General features: G+C 42.5%; 1 protein-coding gene across 1 annotated transcript in view; it reads right to left on the reverse strand.

Annotated features, from left to right (window-relative positions):
• CCDC66 (coiled-coil domain containing 66) overlaps positions 1-23,929 on the reverse strand; it is a gene marked incomplete at its 5' end in the record, with an annotated part of 189,354 nt that overhangs the window by 70,224 nt on the left and 95,201 nt on the right. The window contains 4 exon segments of the mRNA XM_082266270.1: positions 9,991-10,137; positions 10,328-10,472; positions 12,994-13,155; positions 20,423-20,507. Of these exon segments, the coding sequence (XP_082122396.1) occupies positions 9,991-10,137; positions 10,328-10,472; positions 12,994-13,155; positions 20,423-20,507 (539 nt within the window).

Genomic DNA, 23,929 nt, shown 5'->3' on the forward strand with positions numbered 1-23,929 from the left:
GAACACATGGCGCATGCGCAGTATGTTTTTCTTTCCGAACGTCGCTTCTGGTTGCAGGATCTGATAGGTAGTGGTATTCTGATAGAATGCCTGCATCAGTCTTTCGGGTTCCCTTCCCTGCGAGCGCCGCGAAGCAGGAGGACGAAACCTGGTGGAAAATGAAATAAAAGTACACAAAACATGACAAGATTCATTATAATCTGTTAGGATTGCATTACTGTATCAAACCATTTCATCTCAGTTTTGTTACTAGTGCTTTGTCCAATGCCCTGTCTGCACTTTTACTGTTTTATTTCTTTTAATATTAATTTATTCATGTAATTTTTTAATAATTTTAAAACATTTTTATTCGCTTTGACGGTTTTGTTCCTAAGAATTACAGGCCTAAAATATAAAACAGATTTCCATGCTAAACAAATGTACCGCATTGACAATCAAACATACTGACATAATCAAACCGCCAGGGAGGTTTAAGTATTACCGTTGCCACCATACCACAAAGGAAAACAGGAATTATGACTTAACTGTAAATTCTCTATCTGGGAGTACAGTACAGGACTTGTATTCACAAACCCTGGGTTATATAGGCTGCTAACTTCAGGTAATTGGACAATGGCATAAATGTTTGCAAGGGCCACCCGTAGAGCATATCCATGTAACCCTGCTCACTACATGAGGCACCAGTTTTTGTTTAGCTAGCAATAAGAAGTGATCAGGGCACAGAGGAGACCTTTGTCTTGCACTATACCCAAAGATAAGAAATTTACAATCCAAAATTCCTATTATTTTAATTGTACAGTACAGGATTTATTTATAGACCATGGGACGTACTCAAAACCGCGAGATGGGCAACATCATAGCAACATAAAACTGCCAACAGGACCACGAGAAACAAAGGTTTAAATAAATCAAACAAAATATGTACATAATAGCTCAAAATACATTTTGTTCAAAGCCTGCATCAGTGGAGGCCTGAACATCCATCTGGTAGAACTTGTAAAACATGTGAACAGAGGACCAGGTGGTGGCCTTGAAAATATGGGATATAGGTATTGGATGCTGAAAGGCCCAAAAGACACCAACAGCCCTGGTGGAATGGCACTGTTAGGAAAGGGAAAAAAACTTTTCCTTTGACCTTCTTAGCGGTATTCCCGAGTGTGGCTTGGGGTTACATTTCAGAGCCAAAAGTGGTAACCCCGAGCCACACTCGGGGTACCGCCAGAAGCATCGCTGGATCCTGAAAGCAGGGTTACTTACCTTGTCACTGGGATCCAGCGATGTATCCCGGCGGTGTCTGGCGGCGGTTCTTCCTCCCGATGCTCTCCGTGCCCCGGCTTCCGTCTCCTGCGACGTGACGTTCGCGGGGGGGTTGGAACTGGCGGCAAATTCAAATGTAAAAACACACCAAACACACTGATACATTGCAAAATAAAATCACATTAGTTTGCCCCCCCAGTGCCCTTTCCTGCATATATATATACACACACACACACACACACACACACACACACATATATATATATACACACACATATACATACACACACATATACACACACACATACAGTGGGTACGGAAAGTATTCAGACTCTTTGGGTGATCTTTGGGTTCTTCTTTACCTCTCTCACCAAGGCTCTTCTTCCCCGATAGCTCAGTTTGGCCGGACGGCCAGCTCTAGGAAGGGTTCTGGTCATCCCAAACGTCTTCCATTTGAGGATTATGGAGGCCACTGTGCTCTTAGGAACCTTAAGTGCAGCAGAAATCTTTTTGTAACCTTGGCCAGATCTGTGCCTTGCCACAATTCTGTCTCTGAGCTCTTCAGGCAGTTCCTTTGACCTCATGATTCTCATTTGCTCTGACATGCATTGTGATCTGGAAGGTCTTATATAGACAGGTGTGTGGCTTTCCTAATCAAGTCCAATCAGTATAATCAAACACAGCTGGACTCAAATGAAGGTGTAGAACCATCTCAAGGATGATCAGAAGAAATGGAAAGCACCTGAGTTAAATATGAGTGTCACAGCAAAGGGTCTGAATACTTAGGACCATGGGATATTTCAGTTTTTTTATTTTTTTAATAAATCTGCAACAATGTCAACAATTCTGTGTTTTTCTGTCAGTATGGGGTGCTATGTGTACATTCATGAGGAAGGAGAATGAACTTAAATGATTTTAGCAAATGGCTGCAATATAACAAAGAGTGAAAAATTTAAGGGGGTCTGAATACTTTCCGTACCCACTGTGTATATTATATGTTTATTTATTTATATATATATATATATATATATACACACACACACACACACATACACACACAATAGTTGGTTTGGGCTGCTCATTCTTAAGAATTACATGCAAAATAATTGTACCGCTTTCAGCGCCTAAAATCCGAAAGAATCATACCGCCAGGGAGGTTAAGTGGAACTTTACTCTCACAATGACTATTTTTTAATCCTTATGCTGCTAGCATTAGTAAATAGATGGGAAAGTGTATTATATTTAAATGTTTTAAACTTTCATTTTTTTTTACTTTTCTTCAGGTACTTCCTGTTTTCCAGTCCTAGGCAAATTAAGTCATACATCCCAGGAGTCGTCAAGAGGAGAGGAGAGGTTTTTCAGCTAAGCACCCCCTCTTGCCTGCATGCCTAAGCTAAGGGCAGATAGATTTCAGGAAGTACATGTTATGTGAATCATTTGCCCTTACTATGGGTCAGAAATGCTAGGGGGTATTTTTAAAAGTGATTTCTCAGCAAAATAAAGCATGGAGACATGGATGCAAGTTTGTTTTGAATATTAAAAAGTAATTCTTTTTTGGGTTTCTGGTGCTTGGATACAACGTAGTTTTAATTTAAGAACATGGGCACTGGAAATTGGATGAATATTATGAGCAACTACCTGTAGAAAAGCCTTGATAAGATATTGCGAGGCAAGAGAATTCCGGAGGAGGATAAGGTAAAAACCTGTCCCTTAAGGGCACTCGGGGCCAGACGCTGGCCAAGACCATACAGAAACCATACAGAAAGAAGGACAAACACCAGTGAGTGTAGTTCCTAGGGTTAACCTCAGCAGCCTCAGACTGTGCAAAAAAGCCTTCCATGTGCAATGGTTAATCTTGCGGAGTTGGATTTCCTTACTGACTAAAGTTGGGCTAACTAAATCAGAGATGCCCTTTATCCCTTTGAGTTTCAACAGCCATGCTTTTAAAGCCAGTGACTGAAAAGCAGTATGGAACACAGGGCCTTACTTATTGCCACTTTATAAAACCCTGGTCCAGCCACATCTGGAGTATTCTGTCCAGTTCTGGTAACCAATCCTCAGAAGGGATGTGCTGGAACTGGAGAGAGTCCAAAGAAGGGCAACTAAACTAATTAGGGGATTGGAGGGCCTTAATTATGAGGAGCGATTTGCAAGTGCTTAACTTATTCTCCCTGGAGAGGAGACGCCTGAGAGGGGACATGATAGCGATTTACTAATACATCAATGGTGATCTCAGCATAGGAAAAAAACAATTTTCAAGGAGTGTAAGAGGACACGTGGCCACACAATAAGATTAGAGGAGAGGCAATTTAACTTTAAGCTGCATAAGGGGTTTTTCCACTAAGGGCGGTTAGAATGTGGAACTCTTTCACAATTGGTGGCAACTGCGGGGAGTATGGCTACTTTTAAAAAGGACTCTTGGACATGCATCTCAAAGATCACGACATTTAGGGTTATGGGAAATGAAAAGGTCACCGACACACACACACACACACACACACACACACACACACCTGCACAGGTTGGACTGGATGGAATGTTGTCTTTATTCCACCTTAACTACTATGTAACTATGCCTTGGACCTTCAAGTCTGATCTGATTGAAAAAGGCCAAGGCTTGTTGTCAGAAATCTGGGTATGTCCATGTACCACGGTCTTTTGGGCCAGTTTGGTGCAATCAAAATCGCCAGAACCCTTTCCTATCTTGGGCAGCTGTCGAGAGAGGGTCTTCACTGGAGAGAAGGCATAAACCAGTTGGAGTCCAAGGAATCACCACAGAATCTAGTGTGAAGGCTAGAGTTTAGAGGCTATCGGGTCTTACTCACAAACTTGTTCACTTTGTTGTTAAACCTGGAGGCCAGAATGTCCACATCTGGTTTTTCTTTTTTGGACATAGATTTTAAAATATCTAGGCATGCAAAGACCACTCTTCGGAGTACAGTTATTGACAGGTTAGGATTCTCCTGCCAATTGTCAAGTCCTGAAATGTGGATGGCAAAGAGAGCTAGAATGTCCAGAGGAGTATTAGACTAATTTCTTGTAGGAGTGCTAACAATTGGTGGCCTTGTACACAAGGGGGTCAAGTGTTGCTTCTCAGTACTAGAACGTTGGAGAGGTGCGACTCTTGCAGGGATGACGTCCTCTGGATAGCCAGGTGGTTGTAAACTCCGACCTAGCCTGTAAGACTTGCATCAGCTGTTACCACAATATGTAAAGTAATGACTTTCCCAATTCCAAGGAAGAAACTGGAGATCACCATGCTAGGAATAAATTTGGCTGGACAGAAGCATTGGACAATCCAAAGATTTGGATTGGCTTGTTCCATGTCTTATTGATGTTGGATTGAAGGGGTTTGGAGTGAAACTAGGCAAAGAGAGCTTCTTCAAAAGCGGCCACTATGAGTTCTAGAACCCTTTTGCAGAAGTAATTTGAGAGTTGTCATTGTGACCTCTGAGGGTCTGGGGGCTGGGGGGGGGTCTTAGTGAAGCAATCTTCTACGGAGGGTGGAATAATCTGGCTTTGGATGTATCCTAGATTAGACCTAGGTACTCAAGATGGCGTGAGGGCTGAGAAGCAGACTTTGGGAAGTTTTTTATGAAGCCAAAAATTTGGAAGGAACTGGATGGTCCTTTGGAAGCTGGAAACCAAGGTCCTGGCTGGGAGGCCTTTCAGCAGTCATCCAGGTAACCTGTGATATGAACACCCCTGGGTTTGTAGAAAATACAGAAGCATATTTGTGAGTGCCATAAACTTGACATGCTGGTCTCACACCGTAAAATGCTGACAGCACTGGCATGATGGGAAAATGGAGATATACATCTTCTATATCTACCTCCATCTGTAATTTTGGTACACAAAGAAATCTGTTTAGTGATTTTAAGGATCTGGTCCATTTTTATGGTTCCCATGGCCTTGGACCTATACAAAAACCCTGCAGCTAACCTCACAAGCTGTGCTTCATGCCAAGGTGAGCACCTTATTCACGATCCAGTGCCTGAAGCAATTATAGGCAGGCCCTACACAGTGAGGTTCAGGTACAGTCCTCGAAGTACATACTGAGAGTAACCGATCCAGAAACTGCTAGGTATCGCAGGACAATTTAAAGTCAGATGTTGACTAGAGTTTCAGATGAAAAAAAATTCAATGGTTTAAAAAAGGATAGGGTTTTAATCGGTACAATCTAGGGGCAACTACAGCAAAAGCTTTTGGCAGTGTCCAATCACCTGAAGGTAGTAGAATATAACCCATGGCCTATGAATACAAGTCCTGTGTCTTGTACTGTACCATGAATATAAACATTTATATAGATATCCTGTGCAAAGAGCTGTGGGAGGGACACCTCCCACTACAGGCTGCTTGTAGAAAAGTGGAGATGGAGACAAGACCAGTCATCCTGCACAAGTTGAGATCAGCAGTGACCAGTACAGAAAGCTCCTTCACAGAGGCATAGTTTCACACTGAATTACTGCACAGACCTGGAAGACCTACACAAAGCACACCAAGAGTCAAGTGTTAATATACAGGACTTTTGTTTTTAGACAATTATGGTTTATCTCGGAATTCAGCTTTAAGATTTTAGGACTCATGGTACCTCATTGGTAATTGACATAGGCCACGGCTGTGGCATTGTCCATTTGCACCCTGACTCGGTGTCCCTGAAGAGGGAGGGGGGGGGGGTACAGTGGGACTTGTTTGGAATTTGAAGGCAATTGTTTAGAGATTGTAGATCCAAGATTGGACAAATACTCTTGTTGGGTTTCGATACCATGAACAGGTTTCAAAAGAAAAGTGTAGTAAAAATAACAACGCTAAACACAAAAATTCAATAAAGTGAGGAATTGAATTAAAGCAAACCTGCAGCTACAGTGGGAAACACCAAGGTAACAAATATAAAGGAGTAAAGCTGCGCTAAATGATATATGTAATAAAACAGTATAGTGAATAATATCTCTAAGATAGCAATGGGCTATCAAATAATCGTGCATTCAAACAGATCAATAAAAGTGACTCCAAATGAATGTGATAAATTCAATAGAACACAAAGTCCATTACAGAATAAAGAGTCCGAAGGTGAATAAAATAGTGTTCAAGGACAGAATCCTCCACCGCTAAATAATATTCTTTCCACCGTTGGGTTTACACCTTATACTAAAGCGGCAGCCACTTGTTATGTGATCTAATATACTGTACACGACTTGCCATTATATTTTAAATTGATATGTAATTTGTTATTTCAATAAAACACAATTGTTTTCTAATAATGCCTTTGTATTTATAAATTTGTCAATATATTAGTGCCTATAAAGTCCCACCTCTAGGGGAATCCTTTTCTTAGATTCTATTCCTGGATTCAGTCCTCCATGTCCCGACCGTCCCGCAGCCAGGAAGCTGGTTAGAGGGAGAGCTGCGGTGAACCGCAAGCTGACCGGAAGTGACGTAACGCGTTACGGAGCATGCGCACTCGGCTCCTTCTTCAGACGTTTGACGTCTGAAGAAGGAGCCAAGTGCGCATGCTCCGAAACGCGTAACGTCACTTCCGATCAGCTTGCGGTTCACCGCAGCTCTCCCTCTAACCAGCTTCCTTGTGAAGCTTCCTGGATCTTCTCTTCCTGGCTGCGGGACGGTCGGGACATGGAGGACTGAATCCAGGAATAGCCACACTATGGAACATGGACTAGAGCTACATTTAATGTGAGTTACTATTTTCGTGTGTCATAAATGTAACAAAGTCTGTTGCTACATTCAGCTGCGCCTGTTTTCTTTTTTTGCCACAGCCCCTAATCATCTGGCTGTCTTGCACCTGGTGTACACCCCTTTGGCACTAGCGCCCAAAACCCTTCTCCCAGAACATATAGGGAGACTGAGGAAGTGGCAGGATCAGCCAGGTTTTTTACAGCTTAGAGAGGGGCAGATTAGACAGCACATGCACTGTGCTGTTTAACCTGCTATAAAGGAAACAGATCATGTTTTTATTTATTTATTTAAGAGTTACAAACACTAACTCCCTGGGGCAAGAGCTGGTTCAAGACATTATTCAAATCTGTCCTTAGACAAACTTTGGTTGGTTTGAAAGAAAGCGGTAAGGCAGTAAGGAAACCACTGATTAAACCCACAGGTCTGGGACATCTGTAACCCAGAGGAGATAGGCAAACTAATAAACATCCCCCCCACTCTTAGGCTTGAGTATGCCCATACACAAGGAAGAGGGTTTTGGGGCTAAACTTAGGCTTATAAGCTGAAGCCTGGGTACAGCGTGGAGGTAGAAGTCCCTGACGGTGGAGATTTGTAAGCTTCTACTGTGGAAGTTCAACGTTTATGATTTGGTCTAGTGCCTCAAACCAAGAAAGACATCTACCTTCAAAGGGCATGTGTAAGGAGTCCTTTAAAGCAGTGGTCCTCAACCCCGGTCCTCGGGGCCCACTAACAGGCCAGATTTTTAGTATTACCTTGGGGAGATGCAGACTAGAATAGTGCAATCACTGAGCAGCAAATGAGATCACCTGTGATGTAATTTAGTTATCTTGCAAACCTGGCCTGTTAGTGGGCCCAGAGGACCGGAGTGGAGGACCACTGCTTTAAAAGGAAGCTTTAGCTGACCAGTCTTTGAGCCACAAGATTCTGTACATGTGAATTGAAAACCGAGCCATTCCAGAGAGTTGTCTCATAACTTGTTCTAGCGTATCCACTTAAAAACAGCAAGGCAGATGGTAAGTGCTCAGTTAAACTATGGTTCCGGATTACAAGATCGTATTGCTTGTTCATTGCCTTAGTCCAGTTAGCTGTAGGTTGGGAAACAGTAATTCCTGGTTGTAGAGCTGAGCCTGCGACAGTAGAAAGTGCCTTTACAAGCAACTTGCACATTCTACCAGCAGGATCTTTGAATGAAGAAACAGCTTTTATTAAGTATAAAGGGAGGTTTACCTCTGGGATACCAGAATAGACCACTGTTTTCGTGGAAACTCTTTTTTCCACTGGATAGGGTTTGGCAATTTTTTTTGGAGGAGTGAAAATATCTTCTGGATTTACCCAATGGATTGGATACAGATTGCCCAATATTTTTTGTTCATGAAAATGAAATGCCTTTTTAGATTTCACAGGTCTCTTTGTACCCAAAAGAGCATGGCGAGACTGATGAGATTTAAATGTGACAATGAGGGTTTTCCACACAGAAGTGAGCATATCCACATTGGCAAGCATATTGCCTGAAGCTGTCACATCTAGTGTATAGGACCGTGGGGGTGGGAAATCTGCTGTGGGCCCCTCTACCACTACCTCAAGGTCCTCCTATTCTCTAAGTCTACCTCTACCAAGGCAGGGATACTGGGATCCAACTCTGGTAGAGATGGTGGGGGTTGCAAAGGTGTCTTGTTTTTTTGAGCCCTCAACAATGATGGCAACGTGTAGTGTGCTTAAGATAGAGCTAGAATCAGATACAAAAGAATTAGCGTCACCATAAGACTAAGTGCTGTGCAGGTCTTCAGCAGGGTGAAGGTTTGCCCAAGCTTTTGTGGCAGTTTATTCACCTGGTTTGCACCATTGCTACAGGTGAGGGTATCCTCCTGTGGGATACTCAGGAGTGGGGTGTGGAAATTCAGGTCTGATAAGGAGTATGCAGCAACCCCAGTGCAGACCATCCTGTAGCAAAGGCCTTGCGGCAGAAGGGAGGAAGGAAGAGTTCCTTATAAAAGGGCTCTAGGCAGAAGTGCAGGTAAAATGTGCAATCTGTGGTGGGTAACACCCGGTTGTCCACCTGAGATTAGGCTCTGAGTTGTTGAATATTAGCACCAAGTTTTGAAAAGTTTACACTATAAATAGGGGATCACATTTCAAACAGTTACAGTTACAACATATGTACAACACATGAACACTATTCATGGTTATAAGGCAATGGTTCAATAAACAGGGTGACCCTGCCTTACCTATCCATGTTGCTGGTCCCTAAAAAAAAAAAAAAGTAAAAGCTTCGCCCGTCACAGGGAGCAAATTCCTGAAGGGGTCATCAAGGTCTGGGTTACCTAGGAATGGAGTATTGCCTTGAACCTTTGTATAGCACCCTATGGCTAACTACATGCATTGTACTAAGTTTTGAGGTGAGCACCAATACAGGATCCAGTGTTCAAAGCAACACTAAAGGCTGTACCCACGGTGTGGGGTCTATGCATGGTTTCAAAGGTTATACAAAAGGTTGAACTGATCCAGATGCATTGCTTGAAACCTGATTAGAAGAAGACCGTGAAGAGATGACTGAAGAGTCCAAATTTAAAATGATATACTGATTAAGCCAAGAGGTCCATCACCATAAGACACAAGCAAAAAACTGGGGACTTACAGCATAAAGGTAGGGTTATAGGGGGGATGCCCATGAGGCATGTCCCTAAAAGTTTGCCAGTGTCCAATCACCTGAAGTTACCAACCTATAACCCACTGCCTATGAATATCCAAACCTGTATCTTGTATTGTATTGAAAATAAGAAATTCACTTAGTCTTTTTCCAGCAGAGTTAAAGAAAAGACATCCATTCTTCTAGGACAGAAAAAAACTGGCATGCTAGCAGTAGGAGGGGTTATCCTGGGCTGACCAACAATTTCTAATCCTCCTGTAGGAAACAGTATATAACCTACAAGCTTAATACTGTGTCCTTCAATGGACAAGAAGCATTGTTTGGATAGAACAAGCAAGCAGACTTTATACAAGTGGTTCTCTACCACAAAAAAAAAAAAAAAAATCTACTACCGGTCTGAACTGCTGTGTCTTTCCTGGGGGAGATTAATGATGTAATACTTGGCATCATAATACTATTGGCCCCGCTGCGAGAGCCCTCTGGTATAACATCAGTGGTGCAACTAGCAGTCCGGGTGAGATCCGAGTGGATGGCTTCACCTGAAAAGAGATCAGATCAACACTATACATGTTATGTAGGAAATCACACTAGTACAAATACAGGCTTTACAAGTATAAATCAGAGATGTTTTTTCAGCCCAGAAATTCCATTAAAAATCGCTTTTGTATGCCCAAGCCTGATCTGACTACTTATTCGGTAATAGAATGTAATCAGGACAACAAAGATTACCTGCTGCATTCTTCTGCAAGTTGGATACATCATGTCCTTTCTGCAGTAAATGACGCATTCGCTGCTCCTGCTTCAGCCGCTGAGCCTCCTCTTGGGCCCTCTGCATACTTTGATAGAGTTCTCTGGTCTTCAAGCTTAAAACCTCCTAAAAACAAACATTTTATAACCACACTCTTTCCACGGCGTGGTCATTAAAAATTACATTCAAGAACAAAAGACACAAAGAATATTAAAAAAAAAAAAAAAAAAAAAAGGAGAAGGGGGATGTAAAAGGTGACAGGACTTCCGGTGGTGTCAAACCCTGGTATTGGAATGCAACCTACAACCATTGCGGTATATTTTTCATGCTTTCAACAAGAATACATTTTGTGAGTACGCATTTTAGATTAATAAAAGCTTATTAAATTTAAAATGGTATTATGCCATAATCTTTTATTCTTCCTCCTATGATAACGTACAACCTGGGGAGTTACGAGGAACAGCTGAGAAACCATCTGACAGAAACCCCTAGGATTCTTACTACAGGCGATATTCTTTATGGGAGTCGGTAAATGAGAGCATGGCACCTTCACTATTGCCATTACATGTTATTGCACTTTCAAACATACCTTGGCACAGAAGCTATACAGCACTTTATGAACTTATTTTATATTCATACTACTGTGATTTCTTTGTTTATGGATGTATTATCAGCACTGGCAAACAGTTTTGCATATATGAAATTGAACCATACCCATAGCAGGTAAAGTTGGGGATATATACCATCAGCCAAAATGTCAAATTGGATGTCTACACTTATATACATTTAAATTCTTGGATGGTTTGGTTACAACACATATTGAGTAGAGCAGAGCACAGACAGAACTGGGATCTCACATTTCTAATTTTCAAAAGGGCACCACACCTTTCACCTGGCAGCAGTCAAATTACAAATTTAACCCTTAGCACAGAGCACGGGAACACTCACATTACTAAAATTACTTATAGTAGTTTAAATGGATGTTGTAGTCCACTTAAAAGCATAAGTTCAGCTTTGGGAACATGTTAAATGTACCACCCATTTTTTAGGGTGGAACATGCAACATGTTCGCACAGCTGCAGCCTCCACACGCTGCCCTCTCTCCCTGTGACAGCAGTATGGGGAGAAGTTTCCTGTACTTGCTGTCACTTTTTTAATTCAATACATAATGCCCCCCACAGCCACGTCATTCATTCACACAGTTCTGTGAATGAATGATCTACAATTACCAACATCTTTTGCGGATGTCGGCTTGTAGTTCTCAATGAACTACCACAGTGCTGTTGAGCCCTGTGATAGTTAATGGAGTCTTCCTGTCAGTGTAAGACTGCCTGCCCGTACAGACAGCTTACACTCACAGTCTGCTGGAGTCCTGCATGGCACCAGCAATTTGCCAATAGTTGGTGCAATGCTTTCCAGGCTCAAAAAAAAAAAAAAAAAAAAAAAGGGTATAGCCTTTGATAATGTTGTCTACAACGAAACGCGTCAGGATGTTTTAATGGCCTTTCATGCTTTTATCTTGCTGTTGAATATTGGATGTTTGTAAGTACCAGTCTTTTTTTCTTTTAATACATTTTATAGCAGTATTACGCTATTTTTATTTGACTTACTTACATGGCTGTTGGTGAGGAACTCAACATTCCTGCATCGCTTTGAGAAGAAATTCTTGCACATCCTGTAACAACAACATCTTAGAGGAATCCCTGGTTTAATATGCCCTATTTGACCTGTGTTTGCTATGTGGCTATACAGGTCCACATGGTCTGGTAAGAGTGCACTAGCGGTTTTATTTTTGTGACGGGACCCTATACACCTTTCTGGACCACCCTTATCCTTCCTGTGGATTTTGAACACTCTGCATGTGATATTGTTTCAACTATAAGCTTATTTTACCTATTTGCTATATGGCAATATAGGTCCATTAGATTTGGTAAGCGTATCCATTTCTCCTTCTGGTTGGTGATGGGACCTTTTCTCAGTCTGCCTAATTGTTCTGGTTGAATTGTGATCGATTGGATAAGCCTTTAGATTGACGTCCTCCTGCATGTCTTTTAAGCATTTAGTGACCATTTATCTGGTACATGCAATTTATTTCACATATAGTGACGGTTGTTACCACCACTCCCCACTTTTTCCACTCCTTGGTGAATGCATTTCACTATACCTGTATCTCCTATTTTAGTCATTTATGGTGATAAATTCCTTTTTGCCTGGCAGTATTACACTATATATTTTTTTCCCTTCTTTTTGGGGTGAATTATACATCCTGGATCTATGAGAGAATTCCTTTTGGCTTTCTATCAAGAGCATACCACAAAGAGAATGGGATGCAATCAGTTTTCCATTTCCAACATTTGATTTCCACTGGCCTGTTTGACTTACCTACCATATGGTATTGTAAGTCCATATAGTGTGGTAAGCGCATATTATAACATTATTACTAAGTGTCATCACCTGCATCGGTCTCTCAGCTTCTTTGACCTGTATACCATCAATAAGATTCATCTCTTTGTTGATTGGACTCTCTTTACACATAACTTATGCTTGACTTTTTTGGACTCATTTTGATAGACTAATAATATTTTCACAGTCATTTGGGATATTTATGTGGTCTACTAACTGATCCATTTGTTTTGGATTTCCATACCTCTTTTTGTTTCTGTCGATATATATCCTCCTCATACTGCTTCTGCAACTGCTCCTGTTCTCTTGCCAGCCGCTGCTCTTCCTCCTGCTCCTCCTGCTGCCTTTGCTCATCTTCCAGCTGTTTTCTCTTGCGCTTTTCTTCAACCTGAGCCGCTATAGCTTTCTGGTAATTGGGATGGTAGGGATAATGTAAATTCTCACATAGCTGACAGGTTTAACTGACACAAACATAAACGTGAAAGTGCAGCCTGCTGATCTTCACAGTGGATTCAGCAGAACTGCATCGAAGCCCAAAGATGCAGATCCCTACCCGTTTTTGCTCTAAATAGCGCTTTATTGGACCATGGCCTCTGGTCACCCTGCAGAGAGATTCTACAGCCATGGGCAAAAGTTTTGAGAATGACACAAATAAGCATTTCAAAAAGTGTCAAAGTCTTTTGACAATTACATTAAGTTTATGCAAATAGTCAATATTTGCAGTGTTGACCTTTTTTTTTTTCTTTTTATTATTATTATTATTATTATTAAGACCTCTGCAATTCACCCTGGAATGCTGTCAAACTTCTGGGCCACATCCTAACTGATGGCAGCCCATTCTTGCATAATCAATGCTTGGACTTTGTCAGAATTTGTAGCAGTTTTTTGTTCACCTGCCTCTTGAGGACGGACAAGTTCTCAATGGGATTAAGGTCTGCAGAGTTTTGCTGGTCAATGACCCAAAATTTTCGATGTTTTGGTCCCAAATTTACTTAGTTATCACTTGTCTTAAGGAAAGGTGATCCATTATGCTGGAAAAGGCATTTTTCTTCACCAAACTTTTCTTAAATGGCTGGGAGAAGTTGCTCTGAGGAGGTTTTTCAATTTTTTTTTTTTTTTTTATTTTATTTAAGAAAGAAAGGCAGTTTCCAACATAAATAGCAAAAACATTGGTAACTAATGATCAGAACAATAGACACATACCAAAAGAAACAAGGATTGGACCAATTCTGTCCATCAAGGTTATTAAGATGTATCGATAGGACAAAAAAAAAAAAAACCCTGGAGATATCACAAGGAGGCCCCTGTCAAGGATCCTAAAGTAAAGTAACCCCCTGGGGGAACCCCCTCATGAAATCAGAAAAATGCCAGATTTTACATAGATAATATAAACAAAAAAGACTGAAAACAGAAAAAAAGAAAGTTGGAGAAAAGGAGGACAGGAATGAGGGGGTGGGGGGGGGGGGGGGGGGGGTAATACTACGAACAGCCAGTCAGAGTTACGTGATAAGTGGATTTAAACAACCATTGGGAACTGCATCAATGAGAGCCCTTCCTTCCCCTGACTAGATAAACGTGTTACATAAGGACCAGGTTTTTGTGTAAATCTCATTTCTGCCGGGCTGTCAAAACCAGGTCTTTCATCCAATTCAGCTCCTCCACCTTCCTGAGCAACAGCCTAACTGACAGGGTTGTGTCTGTTTCCAGGTAAGGGGAATACAGGATTTGGCAGCATTCAGAAGATGGCAAAAATTAGATTTCTTGTAAATGTTGGCAGGGATTTCGGAGACATGCAACAAGAACGCAGCAGGATCTTCAAGTCAGTAATTTTTTGGGTAATTTTTAGACTGCTTTCCAAAAACTCTCCAGTTTAGAGCAAGACCAGAAAAAAAAAGTGTAACAACGTTCCACACTCCTGACAGCGCCAACATCGGTCAGATGTGTTCAGGAAGCATCTGTGGAGGAATGGGGTACGGTACCAGTGGGGAAAATAAAGAAAATCTTGACTTTTTTTCCCTGCGCTTAATGCAAATCAATGATTTTAAGGCAAAGTGTTTTATGTTGGTCGAGAAAGTCCTCTCCAGGTCCTTTTCCCATTTTAGCAGGAAGGGCAGCTGAAAGTCCTCCGGGGGTGAAACCATTAGGGAATACATTGTCGAAAGGGTATGTGGAAGTGGACCTCGCTAAGTATTCTTCAAATGGGGACAAGCGAATAAAAAGGTACTAGGGGTGGGTAAGCTATATAAGAAGTGACATATTTGTGCCACTCTCCAGAAGTCCAGGCGGTAAGGGCCAGCAGAATCCGTCAAAGCCTGCAGCGTAGGCCAAGCCCCTGAGGACACAAAATGAAAGGCTTGATACAGCCCCAAATCCTTTCCACAGACCCGGGCCGGGGTTAAAAAAAAAAAAAAAAAAAAAAAAAAAAAAAAGACGCAGGTTTCTTACAAAGGGGAACAATTGGGTCTCCATAGAGGACAACTTACTGTTAAAAAAAAGCTAGAAACACAAGCGTGTTTCTAGCGAATGCCCAAGTGAATGGGTCTTGAGAGGGCAGGAGATCGTTAAAGCACCACGGAGACCTTAGTAGTAACACATGGCTCGGAGCCTGTTCCAAGTTCAGCTAAAGTTTTAGATCGCCATGGCAACATCAGTCAAGCAAGCATCCCAAATGGGCTGCTTGGTAATATTATAATGATCTGGGACAGCCAGACCTTTAGCATGCTTAGGAAGGGTCAGCAAAGACCTTCTAATCCTCGGACGCTTGTGTGCCCAGATAAACCCAGTGAATGGGCACGTTTAAAATAGTTCATGGTTATGAAAAAGGGTAGGTCCTGAAAAAGGTATAACAATTTTGGTAGGATACTCATTTCAGGAATATTGCACCACCCAAACCAGGTATGGAGTCCCATGTGCCACGCTTACGAGAGGGTGCATACTCTATGTAAGAGTGGAGAAAAGTTAAGGTCAAAGATACGTGAATATAGGGTACCTAGGTATTTCAGGGTCAGATCCATTCATTTAAATCTGAAACTGAGTTTTTATAGGAAAGGATCCAATGAGAAAGTAGGAGGGGTGACAAAGGACACCCCTGCCTAGTCCCGTTGGTGACCATAAAGGAAGGAAACAGGACACCATTCACCTTAACCTGTGCCACTGGTGAAGCATAGAAACTTGCGATCCAGCGAAGCATGGGTCTCTTGCAGGCAGACATGTTGCAAAATGGTGAACATAAAATTGCCAGTTGACAGGTCAAAGGCTTTCTCCGTGTCCGTTCCAAAGAACACATAGATATAATAATCCAATATTGGATGAGCAGGCCACATAGATCAGATTGAGAACTTTAGTAGTGTTATCCCACGTCAGGAAAAACCCCACTTAATCCATATGGATCGGAGATGGTAGATGTTGCTGCAGTCACGTGGCTAGGACTTTAGTGAAAAGTTTCAGGTCTGCGTTTGAAAGAGATAAAAATCGGTCTAACTACTGCACTGTGTGGGATCCTTCCCTTTCTTAGGGATAACCAAGATAAGGGCTTTTAGGGACCATGTGTGAAAGGATGCCGCATCACCCAGGGCATTAAGCATTTTGACTAGAAAAGGCGGGCAAGAGAAGTTTGTAATATTAGCTTGTGAAGCTATCCGGGCCAGGGGCTTTGCTGAACCCACCACAGCTTGTAGTTCCTCCAGTGTGATTGTGGCTTCCATACAGGAGAACCAAGGCACGGCTTCCCAAGGGTTACAAAGTAGTCATCTATTGTAGACTGAGCAGGAGAGTCTAAGTCTCAGGGGGAGTAAAAGTTGCAGAACAAGTGAAGTGGACGGTTTGGTAGGGTGCCGTCCGCCCCCCCCCCCCCCCCCCATCAGCAGAACATATAATCACCGACTGTTGATCCCCGCATAGATCTAGCAAGAAGTTGGCCACATTTATCGCCAAACTCAAACGTGTTTCCGCCCTGCCTGTAATGCTGCTTTGGCATTGTAAAAGAAGAAGGTCAGAGACCTGTCTGCGGAGGCTCAAAAGATCTCGCTCCACATCTGGCATGATTTTAAACAGCTAATGTTCACTAGAAGAGACGCCAGATTGGCTTTCTACTCCCGTCAAACGGGGGCGCCATGTTTAATCAGGACACCCCGGATCACTGATTTGTGGGCCTCCCAGACCACCCAAGGGTTCCAATCAGGAGTATCAATAGTTTGGAAGAACCACATCACCTCCTTAAGGACATCCGGGTGAACAGTGGGATCCTGAAGAAGGCTTTTATTAGGTTTCCACATCACAGGACCGGAGCGCTGAGTGTCTAGGTTGTTATATTAAAATAAAATAAAATAAATTGGCGCATGGTTCGACCAAGTGACCGACCGAATGGTGGTTTCAACAATGGAGTGTAACTGACCATGAGGGATGAAAAAATAACGGATACGAGAATAGGCCTTATGTGAAGAGGAAAAAGGGCCCAACAATGGGATATCACAGTGAGGTAGATACAGGCAATAGAAAAAAACTGCAGGGTACACTTGTCAGGCAAAGCAACCAGTAGTTAGCCCAGATGTCAGCAGAGGGCTGCATACTGGCAGGCAATTAGAACTCCCGGGGTCTGCCTGAATGGGGGCTCTAGACCGATGGCGAGACCTGGGTTGATGTGCAGGTAGGCTGGGCTGAGGGAACATGACTCCTGTGTGACCTGGCATCTCTGGGGACAGCTGAAGCCAGTTGGGGACTGGGAAAGGCTCCGTGCCCAGAAAGGAGAAGAGGACTGACATCATCCAGAACCCTGTGTGAAATGGCCGAGACTTTCTTGAAGGTTCTCCTGGCCAGTGGCTTCAGGGAGATCATGGAACCTCAAGTTTTTCCGACGGCTCCGGCCCACCAGGTGCAACTGCAGGGCCACAGTCCTTCTCCAGGGCGGGGTCTCATCTTCCGTGAGAAGGTCTGCAAGCGTCTGGACCTCCATCTTCACTAACTAACTCCTTACAGTGGGCATCCTCCACCCTGTAGTTAAGGGCCTCTATGTCAGACTTAGTGTGGAGTGCCTGGATGAGGTCATGCAAGTCCTCCTTGACTGGTTGGGAGGGTAGAGAGCCAGTATGCAGGGAGGCGAGCTGTTCACCCGATGCCAACACCATCAGAACAACCGAGGTGGTGTCTGATCCGATCAAAAAAGCGGAAAAGGCCGGAGGTGCCTGTGGGAATGAGACCTCGATGGCACGGTCTTGTGGGTTCGCCATTTTGGTCCTGGAGGTGCGCCTGTGTGCACCCGGCAAAAAGTGCTGGATCTCCGACTTCAATCCACTAGCTTTAGAGGTCTTGCGATGAGTCTGGTCTTCCACTGCTTGGCCGATAACATGCCATTGTTATAAAGTGATGGGATCGGTCAAAGGCTGGTGGGGAGCCGAGAGCCCAAGGGCTGTGCATCTTTACTGGGCCATGTCCAGACCAGGAGGATGTTTTTGCACTATTCTTTATTCATAGCTGTGTTCTTAGGCAAAAATTGTGAGTGAGCTCAATCCCTTGGCTAAGAAGCAACCCCGCACATGAATGGTCTCAGGATGCTTTACTGTTGGCATGACAAAGGACTGATGGTAGCGCTCACCATTTCTTCTCTGGTCAAGGTTTATCCTGGATGCCACAAACAATCAGAAAGGGGGATTCATTACAGAAAATTACTTTTCCCCCAGTCCTCCATGTCAAAAGTCCAATTTTTGTACCTTTTGCAGAATCAGTCTATCCCTGATGTTTTTCCTGGAGAGAAGTGGCTTCTTTGCTGCCCTTGACACCAGGCCATCCTCCAACTTGCCTGCAGCTACTCCCATTCGGAGCACCTGGATGATTTATTAGTTAGCACCCAATATATGTGTCACTGAAAAGGACTTTATATAGGACTTATTGTGAACAATTTTTATGAATCAATCACTGGCTTAGTTTGCCTTTTATTAATTTCATACACAGAATCCTACACTGTTCACCTGTGCAGGTTTATGTTGTATACCATATGTTGAATTTATTCACGTTCTTTCACATTCTTTCCACATTTTTTACTGGTTTAATAACTTTTTTGTTTACACCCATATGGGATTCCATTGAAATCTATGCATTTTTAGGATAGCGCACTTTACTTTTATCATTTCAATTTTATTTTTTTCCAATATTCAGGAATAAAAAGTGCAGCAATCCCTATATTTGATCAGCGTATCTTTACCAACTTTACAACCCTTTCAAAACTCTTCGCCTCACTGTGCATGTAAATGCACTCACACCTGCCTGCTGCCATTCCTGAGCAAGCTCTACACTAGTAGTGCCCAATTCTGTAGCTGAATCTACCGTAGGAGACGGTCCTGGAGGCGTAGGAGGCGCTTGCTCAACTTTCTTGGGCACCCTGAAGCCTTCTTCGCAACAACTGAACTTCTCTCTGAAGTTCTTGATGATCCGATAAATGGTTGGTTTAGGTAAAATTCTTAGTAGCAGCAATATCCTTGCCTGTAAATCACTTTTTGTGCAACGCAATGATGACTGCACGTGTTTCCTTGCAGGTAACCAACCATGGTAACAGAGGAAGAACAAGGATTTAAAGCACCACACTCCTTTTAAAGCTTCCAGTCTTATTCTGAGGTCCCGTTCACACCTGAGCGTTTTTCAGCCCATAAAACGCTCATCTGTGAAAATTCAAAAACGCCCAAACAATCAAAATCCCATTCATTTCAATGGCCCCTGTTCACATCTGAGCGTTTTGTCCCCTGAAGCAAAATGCCTGTAGCTCGAAAAAGTACAGGAGCTTCTTTTTGGGCTGATCAAGAGCTGTTCTGGTCCCATAGGAATGCATTAAAACGCCGTTATCAGCATTTCACTGGCGTTTTTTCAAACACACAGGTGGTCTCCTCCACCCCTTTTTAACGCCACCCACACCCAAACGCCTGCTAAAAACACCCTAAAAACGCTCAAAACACCAGAGAAACGCCCAAAAAAGCCTACAAATACACGTTTAGGTGAATGCAGCATAACTCAGTCAGCATTACAGTGATTTCTAGTCTTGTCCTCGTTAACACTGACACCTGTGTTAAACGAGAGAATCACTGACATGTCAGCTGGTCCTTTTGTGGCAGGGCTGCAATGCAGTGGAAAGGTTTTTTCTTTTCTTGGGATCAAGTTAATTTTTCATGGCAAAGAGAGACTTTGCAATTAATTTCAATTAATCTGATTGATCACTCTTCATAACATTCTGGAGTATATGCAAACTGCCATCATAAAAACTGAAGCAGCAGGCTTTGTGAAAATATGTGTCATTCTCAAAACTTTTGGACACAGCTGTGCAGTGATGTCCTCAATATCTCCTTGTCTCCATGCAGTTTGTTTTTGCTCCCCATTTTCTTCAATGACCATCTTCTCCTGTCCAATGTTTTCTCAGCCTCCCAATTTGTCCTTAAGCATGCCTTAAAAAAATGTTCCAGCCTACAGGAGGGCAAGGGGATGGGCAGCAGTTTAGTTTGAGCCTCTTATATTTTCCCCACCTTACTATTTAAAATCATCTTCTACTGACTCCTCTCAGCCGCGATCTGCTCCTAATTACCGATTTTCCCCACTCTACTGGCTGATCTGAAGTTGCTGCTGTTCCCTTTTCTCTCCGTATAGCCATTATTTTCCCCTACAATTTATGCAATAAGTAGAATGTTGATTCACACCTGATGCTCCAGCTGTTTCTGCCTCTTCCGGTCTCTTTCTTCAATTTGTGCAGGATCTAACAGGGCTGTCATGGTACGTAGAAACCTAAAATAAAAAAAAATTAAGTTACCTGTATAATCATTTTCTTGGACTCAATCATAGGACACCAAGCACTTAATATTCAAGACTATTTGGATTAAGCTACAACCTTCAGGTGAACGGTCTTTGAATTCCCCTACCCAGACATAGCTCCTCCAAATTCAGCTAGGCCTTATTTTTGTAGCAGGCAATGGGAGGTACACAAAGAGGAGAGAGATCCCTATTGTCCTGTGATGTACTACAAAGAAAAGGATTTTACAGGTAAAACAAAAATGCTAAAATTCTTCATTCATATATCACAGGACACAGAGCACTCCATATTCATGACTACTTGGAATGTCCCAAAACACTAAACATAGGGGTGGAGTAATACAGAAACAAGGTCAAGAAACCCATAACCAGAATAGGGGATAACCCCACTACAAAGCTGTCTGCAAGACAGTTTGCCAAAAAATGGACAACCACAAAGGCCTAAAAATCTACCCAGTAGAACTCAATAAATGTGTGAAGAGAAGACAAGAAAGAAGTCTTACAAGCCTGAACAACAACAGAAGCTTGATGCTAAAATAGCCTAGGAAGCAATGACACACCTCATGGAACTGGCCTTGAGAAGGAAAAGAAAAACATTTCCCTTGATACCATAGGCCTGAGAAAACATGAATGGGGAAGCAGCCTGATCAATGCGAGGACCCTCAAATAGAACAAACAGGGACGCAGACTCCAGAAATGAAGCTGTAGACCTCCGATAAAAGTCAAATATCTCAAACATCATCTAAAAGATGAAGCACTTTTTTTTAAAGAGGAAACCATCTTAGAGAAAGAGAACTGCCAAGTGGCGAGATCATCACCCAGACTATAGCGTTTTTCTATAATCCAGGGGTTGTCCCTTATATGGTCACAGCACTGTTCATTGCTATAATTGGGGGGTTCCTTGGTGCTTTTAGGTCACACACACTCCCAGTAAGCTTTCTAAACATTCATCTCAGTGCACCATGCAGGGGTTTTTCCCCCTCAGGTCTGCTAACTTTCAAGGGGAATTAGGGATACCCTTTATGGTCTTTTTTAGGTCATTATTCTGAGCCCCTATGCCAACTTAAAACCCCATGTGCCATATAATTTTACTTCCTTCTGAAGAAGCGGATCAAGAAACCAGTGAAACATATTGACAACACAGCGCCCAGAATTCCTTCAATGTCAATTCATTGTATTTTTGTACTTTAACCACTTAAGCCCCGGAAGATTTTACCCCCTTCCTGACCAGGGGGTATTTTGCGATTCAGCACTGCGTGACTTTAACGGACAATTGCGCGGTCGTGCGACGCTGTACCTAAACGAATTTGACGTCCTTTTTTTCCTACAAACAGAGCTTTCTTTTGGTGGTATTTGATCACCTGTGCGATTTTTTGATCACGCGCTATAAAAACAAAAAAAGAGCGTCAATTTTGCAAAAATAACAATATTTTTCACATTTTTTTATATGAATATGAAATTCCCCCAAAAAAAAAGTAAATCAAAATTTTTTAAAATTTTCGGCCAATTTGTTTTATGCTACATATGTTTGGTAAAAAAAAAAAAAAAAAAAAAAAAAAAAAAAAAAAAAAAAAAAAATCGCAAAAAGCGTATTTTGATTGGTTTGCACAAAAGTTATCGCGTTTACTAACAAAGGGAAAGATTTTTGTCATTTTTGTTTTTTTATTTTTAACGCGTAATGGCGGCGATCTGCGATTTTTTTGCGGTACTGTGACATTGGGGCGGACAGATCAGACCCTTGACTGACATTTGTGACACTTTTGGGGTTACCAGTGACATTTCTACAGTAATCAGTGCTATACATATGCACTGTTACTGTAAAAATACACTGGTTGTGAAGGGGTTAACTTTATTTGGAGGGAGGGGCTGTGTGTATCCCTAGGGGCGTGCTTTCTACTGTGATTGGCTGTGGCTTGAGCTGTAAGGACACTGATCAACGGATCTACATACTAGATCCGTTTGATCAGTTTACAGCGAGGAGAATGACAGGCAGCTTGTTTACACAAGCTGCCTGACATTCTCCCTCTCCCCCGCCGATCGCCGAGTGACCGGCAGACATCGGGTCCGCTGGTCACACGCGCAGGGGGGGTCCGTGACCACGCAGGAGCGGGAGCGCACCTCCGGGGGCGAGCGCTCGCTCCCTAGACCCTCACAAGCTAGTGACGTAGCCCTACGTCACTTTGCCTGTGAGGGGCTGACTGCCGACGTAGATCGGAGTTAGGCAGTCGGCAAGTGGTTAAGGTAGTCCGTACATGAATGAATCAGATACAATATTATAGGATATGTGGGTACATAGTATTTAGGTTAGAAATGTACAATCTGGTATATTGTTACTTAAAGTTCATCAGAATCCTAAAATCTCTAAATCTACTGGCATCCACAATCTAAGACAAACCTATCTAGCCCTGTAAAGAATATACATACCTTTTCTGAAGGCGATCTGGTTCAGTCTCCAGCAGCGGAAGCTCTGCAGAAGATACAGCCAACAATGGCTGGGAAATGAATGGGATGTGACGTCACCAATAGAGTTAACTATGGGGCTTCCGTTGTTGGCTGCCTGCTCTGCACCCGCCTCCACAGAAAAGCAGCTTCAGACAGCTCAGCGTGGGACCAGATTGGCTTCAAAAAAAGTTATGAATAGCGATTACTTCTTTACCGGGCTAGATAGGTTAGTCCTAAATTGTGGATGCCAGTAGAATTAGATATTTTAGTATTAGGGTAAATTTCTACTTTAAAGTGGCTGCAAAGCCTCACATATATACAGTGAAGTGAACAGCTTCAGATGATATACAGATGAAGCAAGTCCTCCTACATAGGTTTTCTTGTTTATCTACAGTCTTCTTTTACCTACACACCTTCAAAAGGGCAGAATCCTGTTCTAATCTTTCTTTATCTGTCAAGAGCACAGAAGAGGGGGCGGAGAAGCAACAGTTACAGTGTGTGAGAGCTGATTGGAAGAAAGGAACACACACCCCTCCAAATAGCAAAAGAACGGTGTTCTAAAGAGACAAGCTGCGTGCTTAGCTCGCCTGCTCCACACAGAATTTTATCTCTTGTTCGGAAAACTTCTTAGAAATGACTCATGCTAATAACATAGGAAGGAAGCACCAGACAGAAACAACACTTAGAGCTTTGGAGAGAAATAGGTAAACACTACAGATATATGCGCTTTGCACAGATTTAAGGACTGAGGTTTACAACAATCTGATATACAACATGTTACACTTTGCTGTAAATAAAGATACACAGAGTAATCAAACATACATTAAAGTGATTGTAAAGTCTTTTTTTTGTATAGAAAAAAAAACAAAAAAACAAACATGTCATACTTACCTGCTCAGTGCAGTGGATTTGCACAGAGCAGCCCCGATCCTCTTCTTCTCCTCAGGTCCCTCTTC

Source organism: Pelophylax lessonae (assembly GCF_965119305.1).
Source record: "Pelophylax lessonae genome assembly, chromosome: 8".
NCBI lineage: Eukaryota > Metazoa > Chordata > Amphibia > Anura > Ranidae > Pelophylax > Pelophylax lessonae.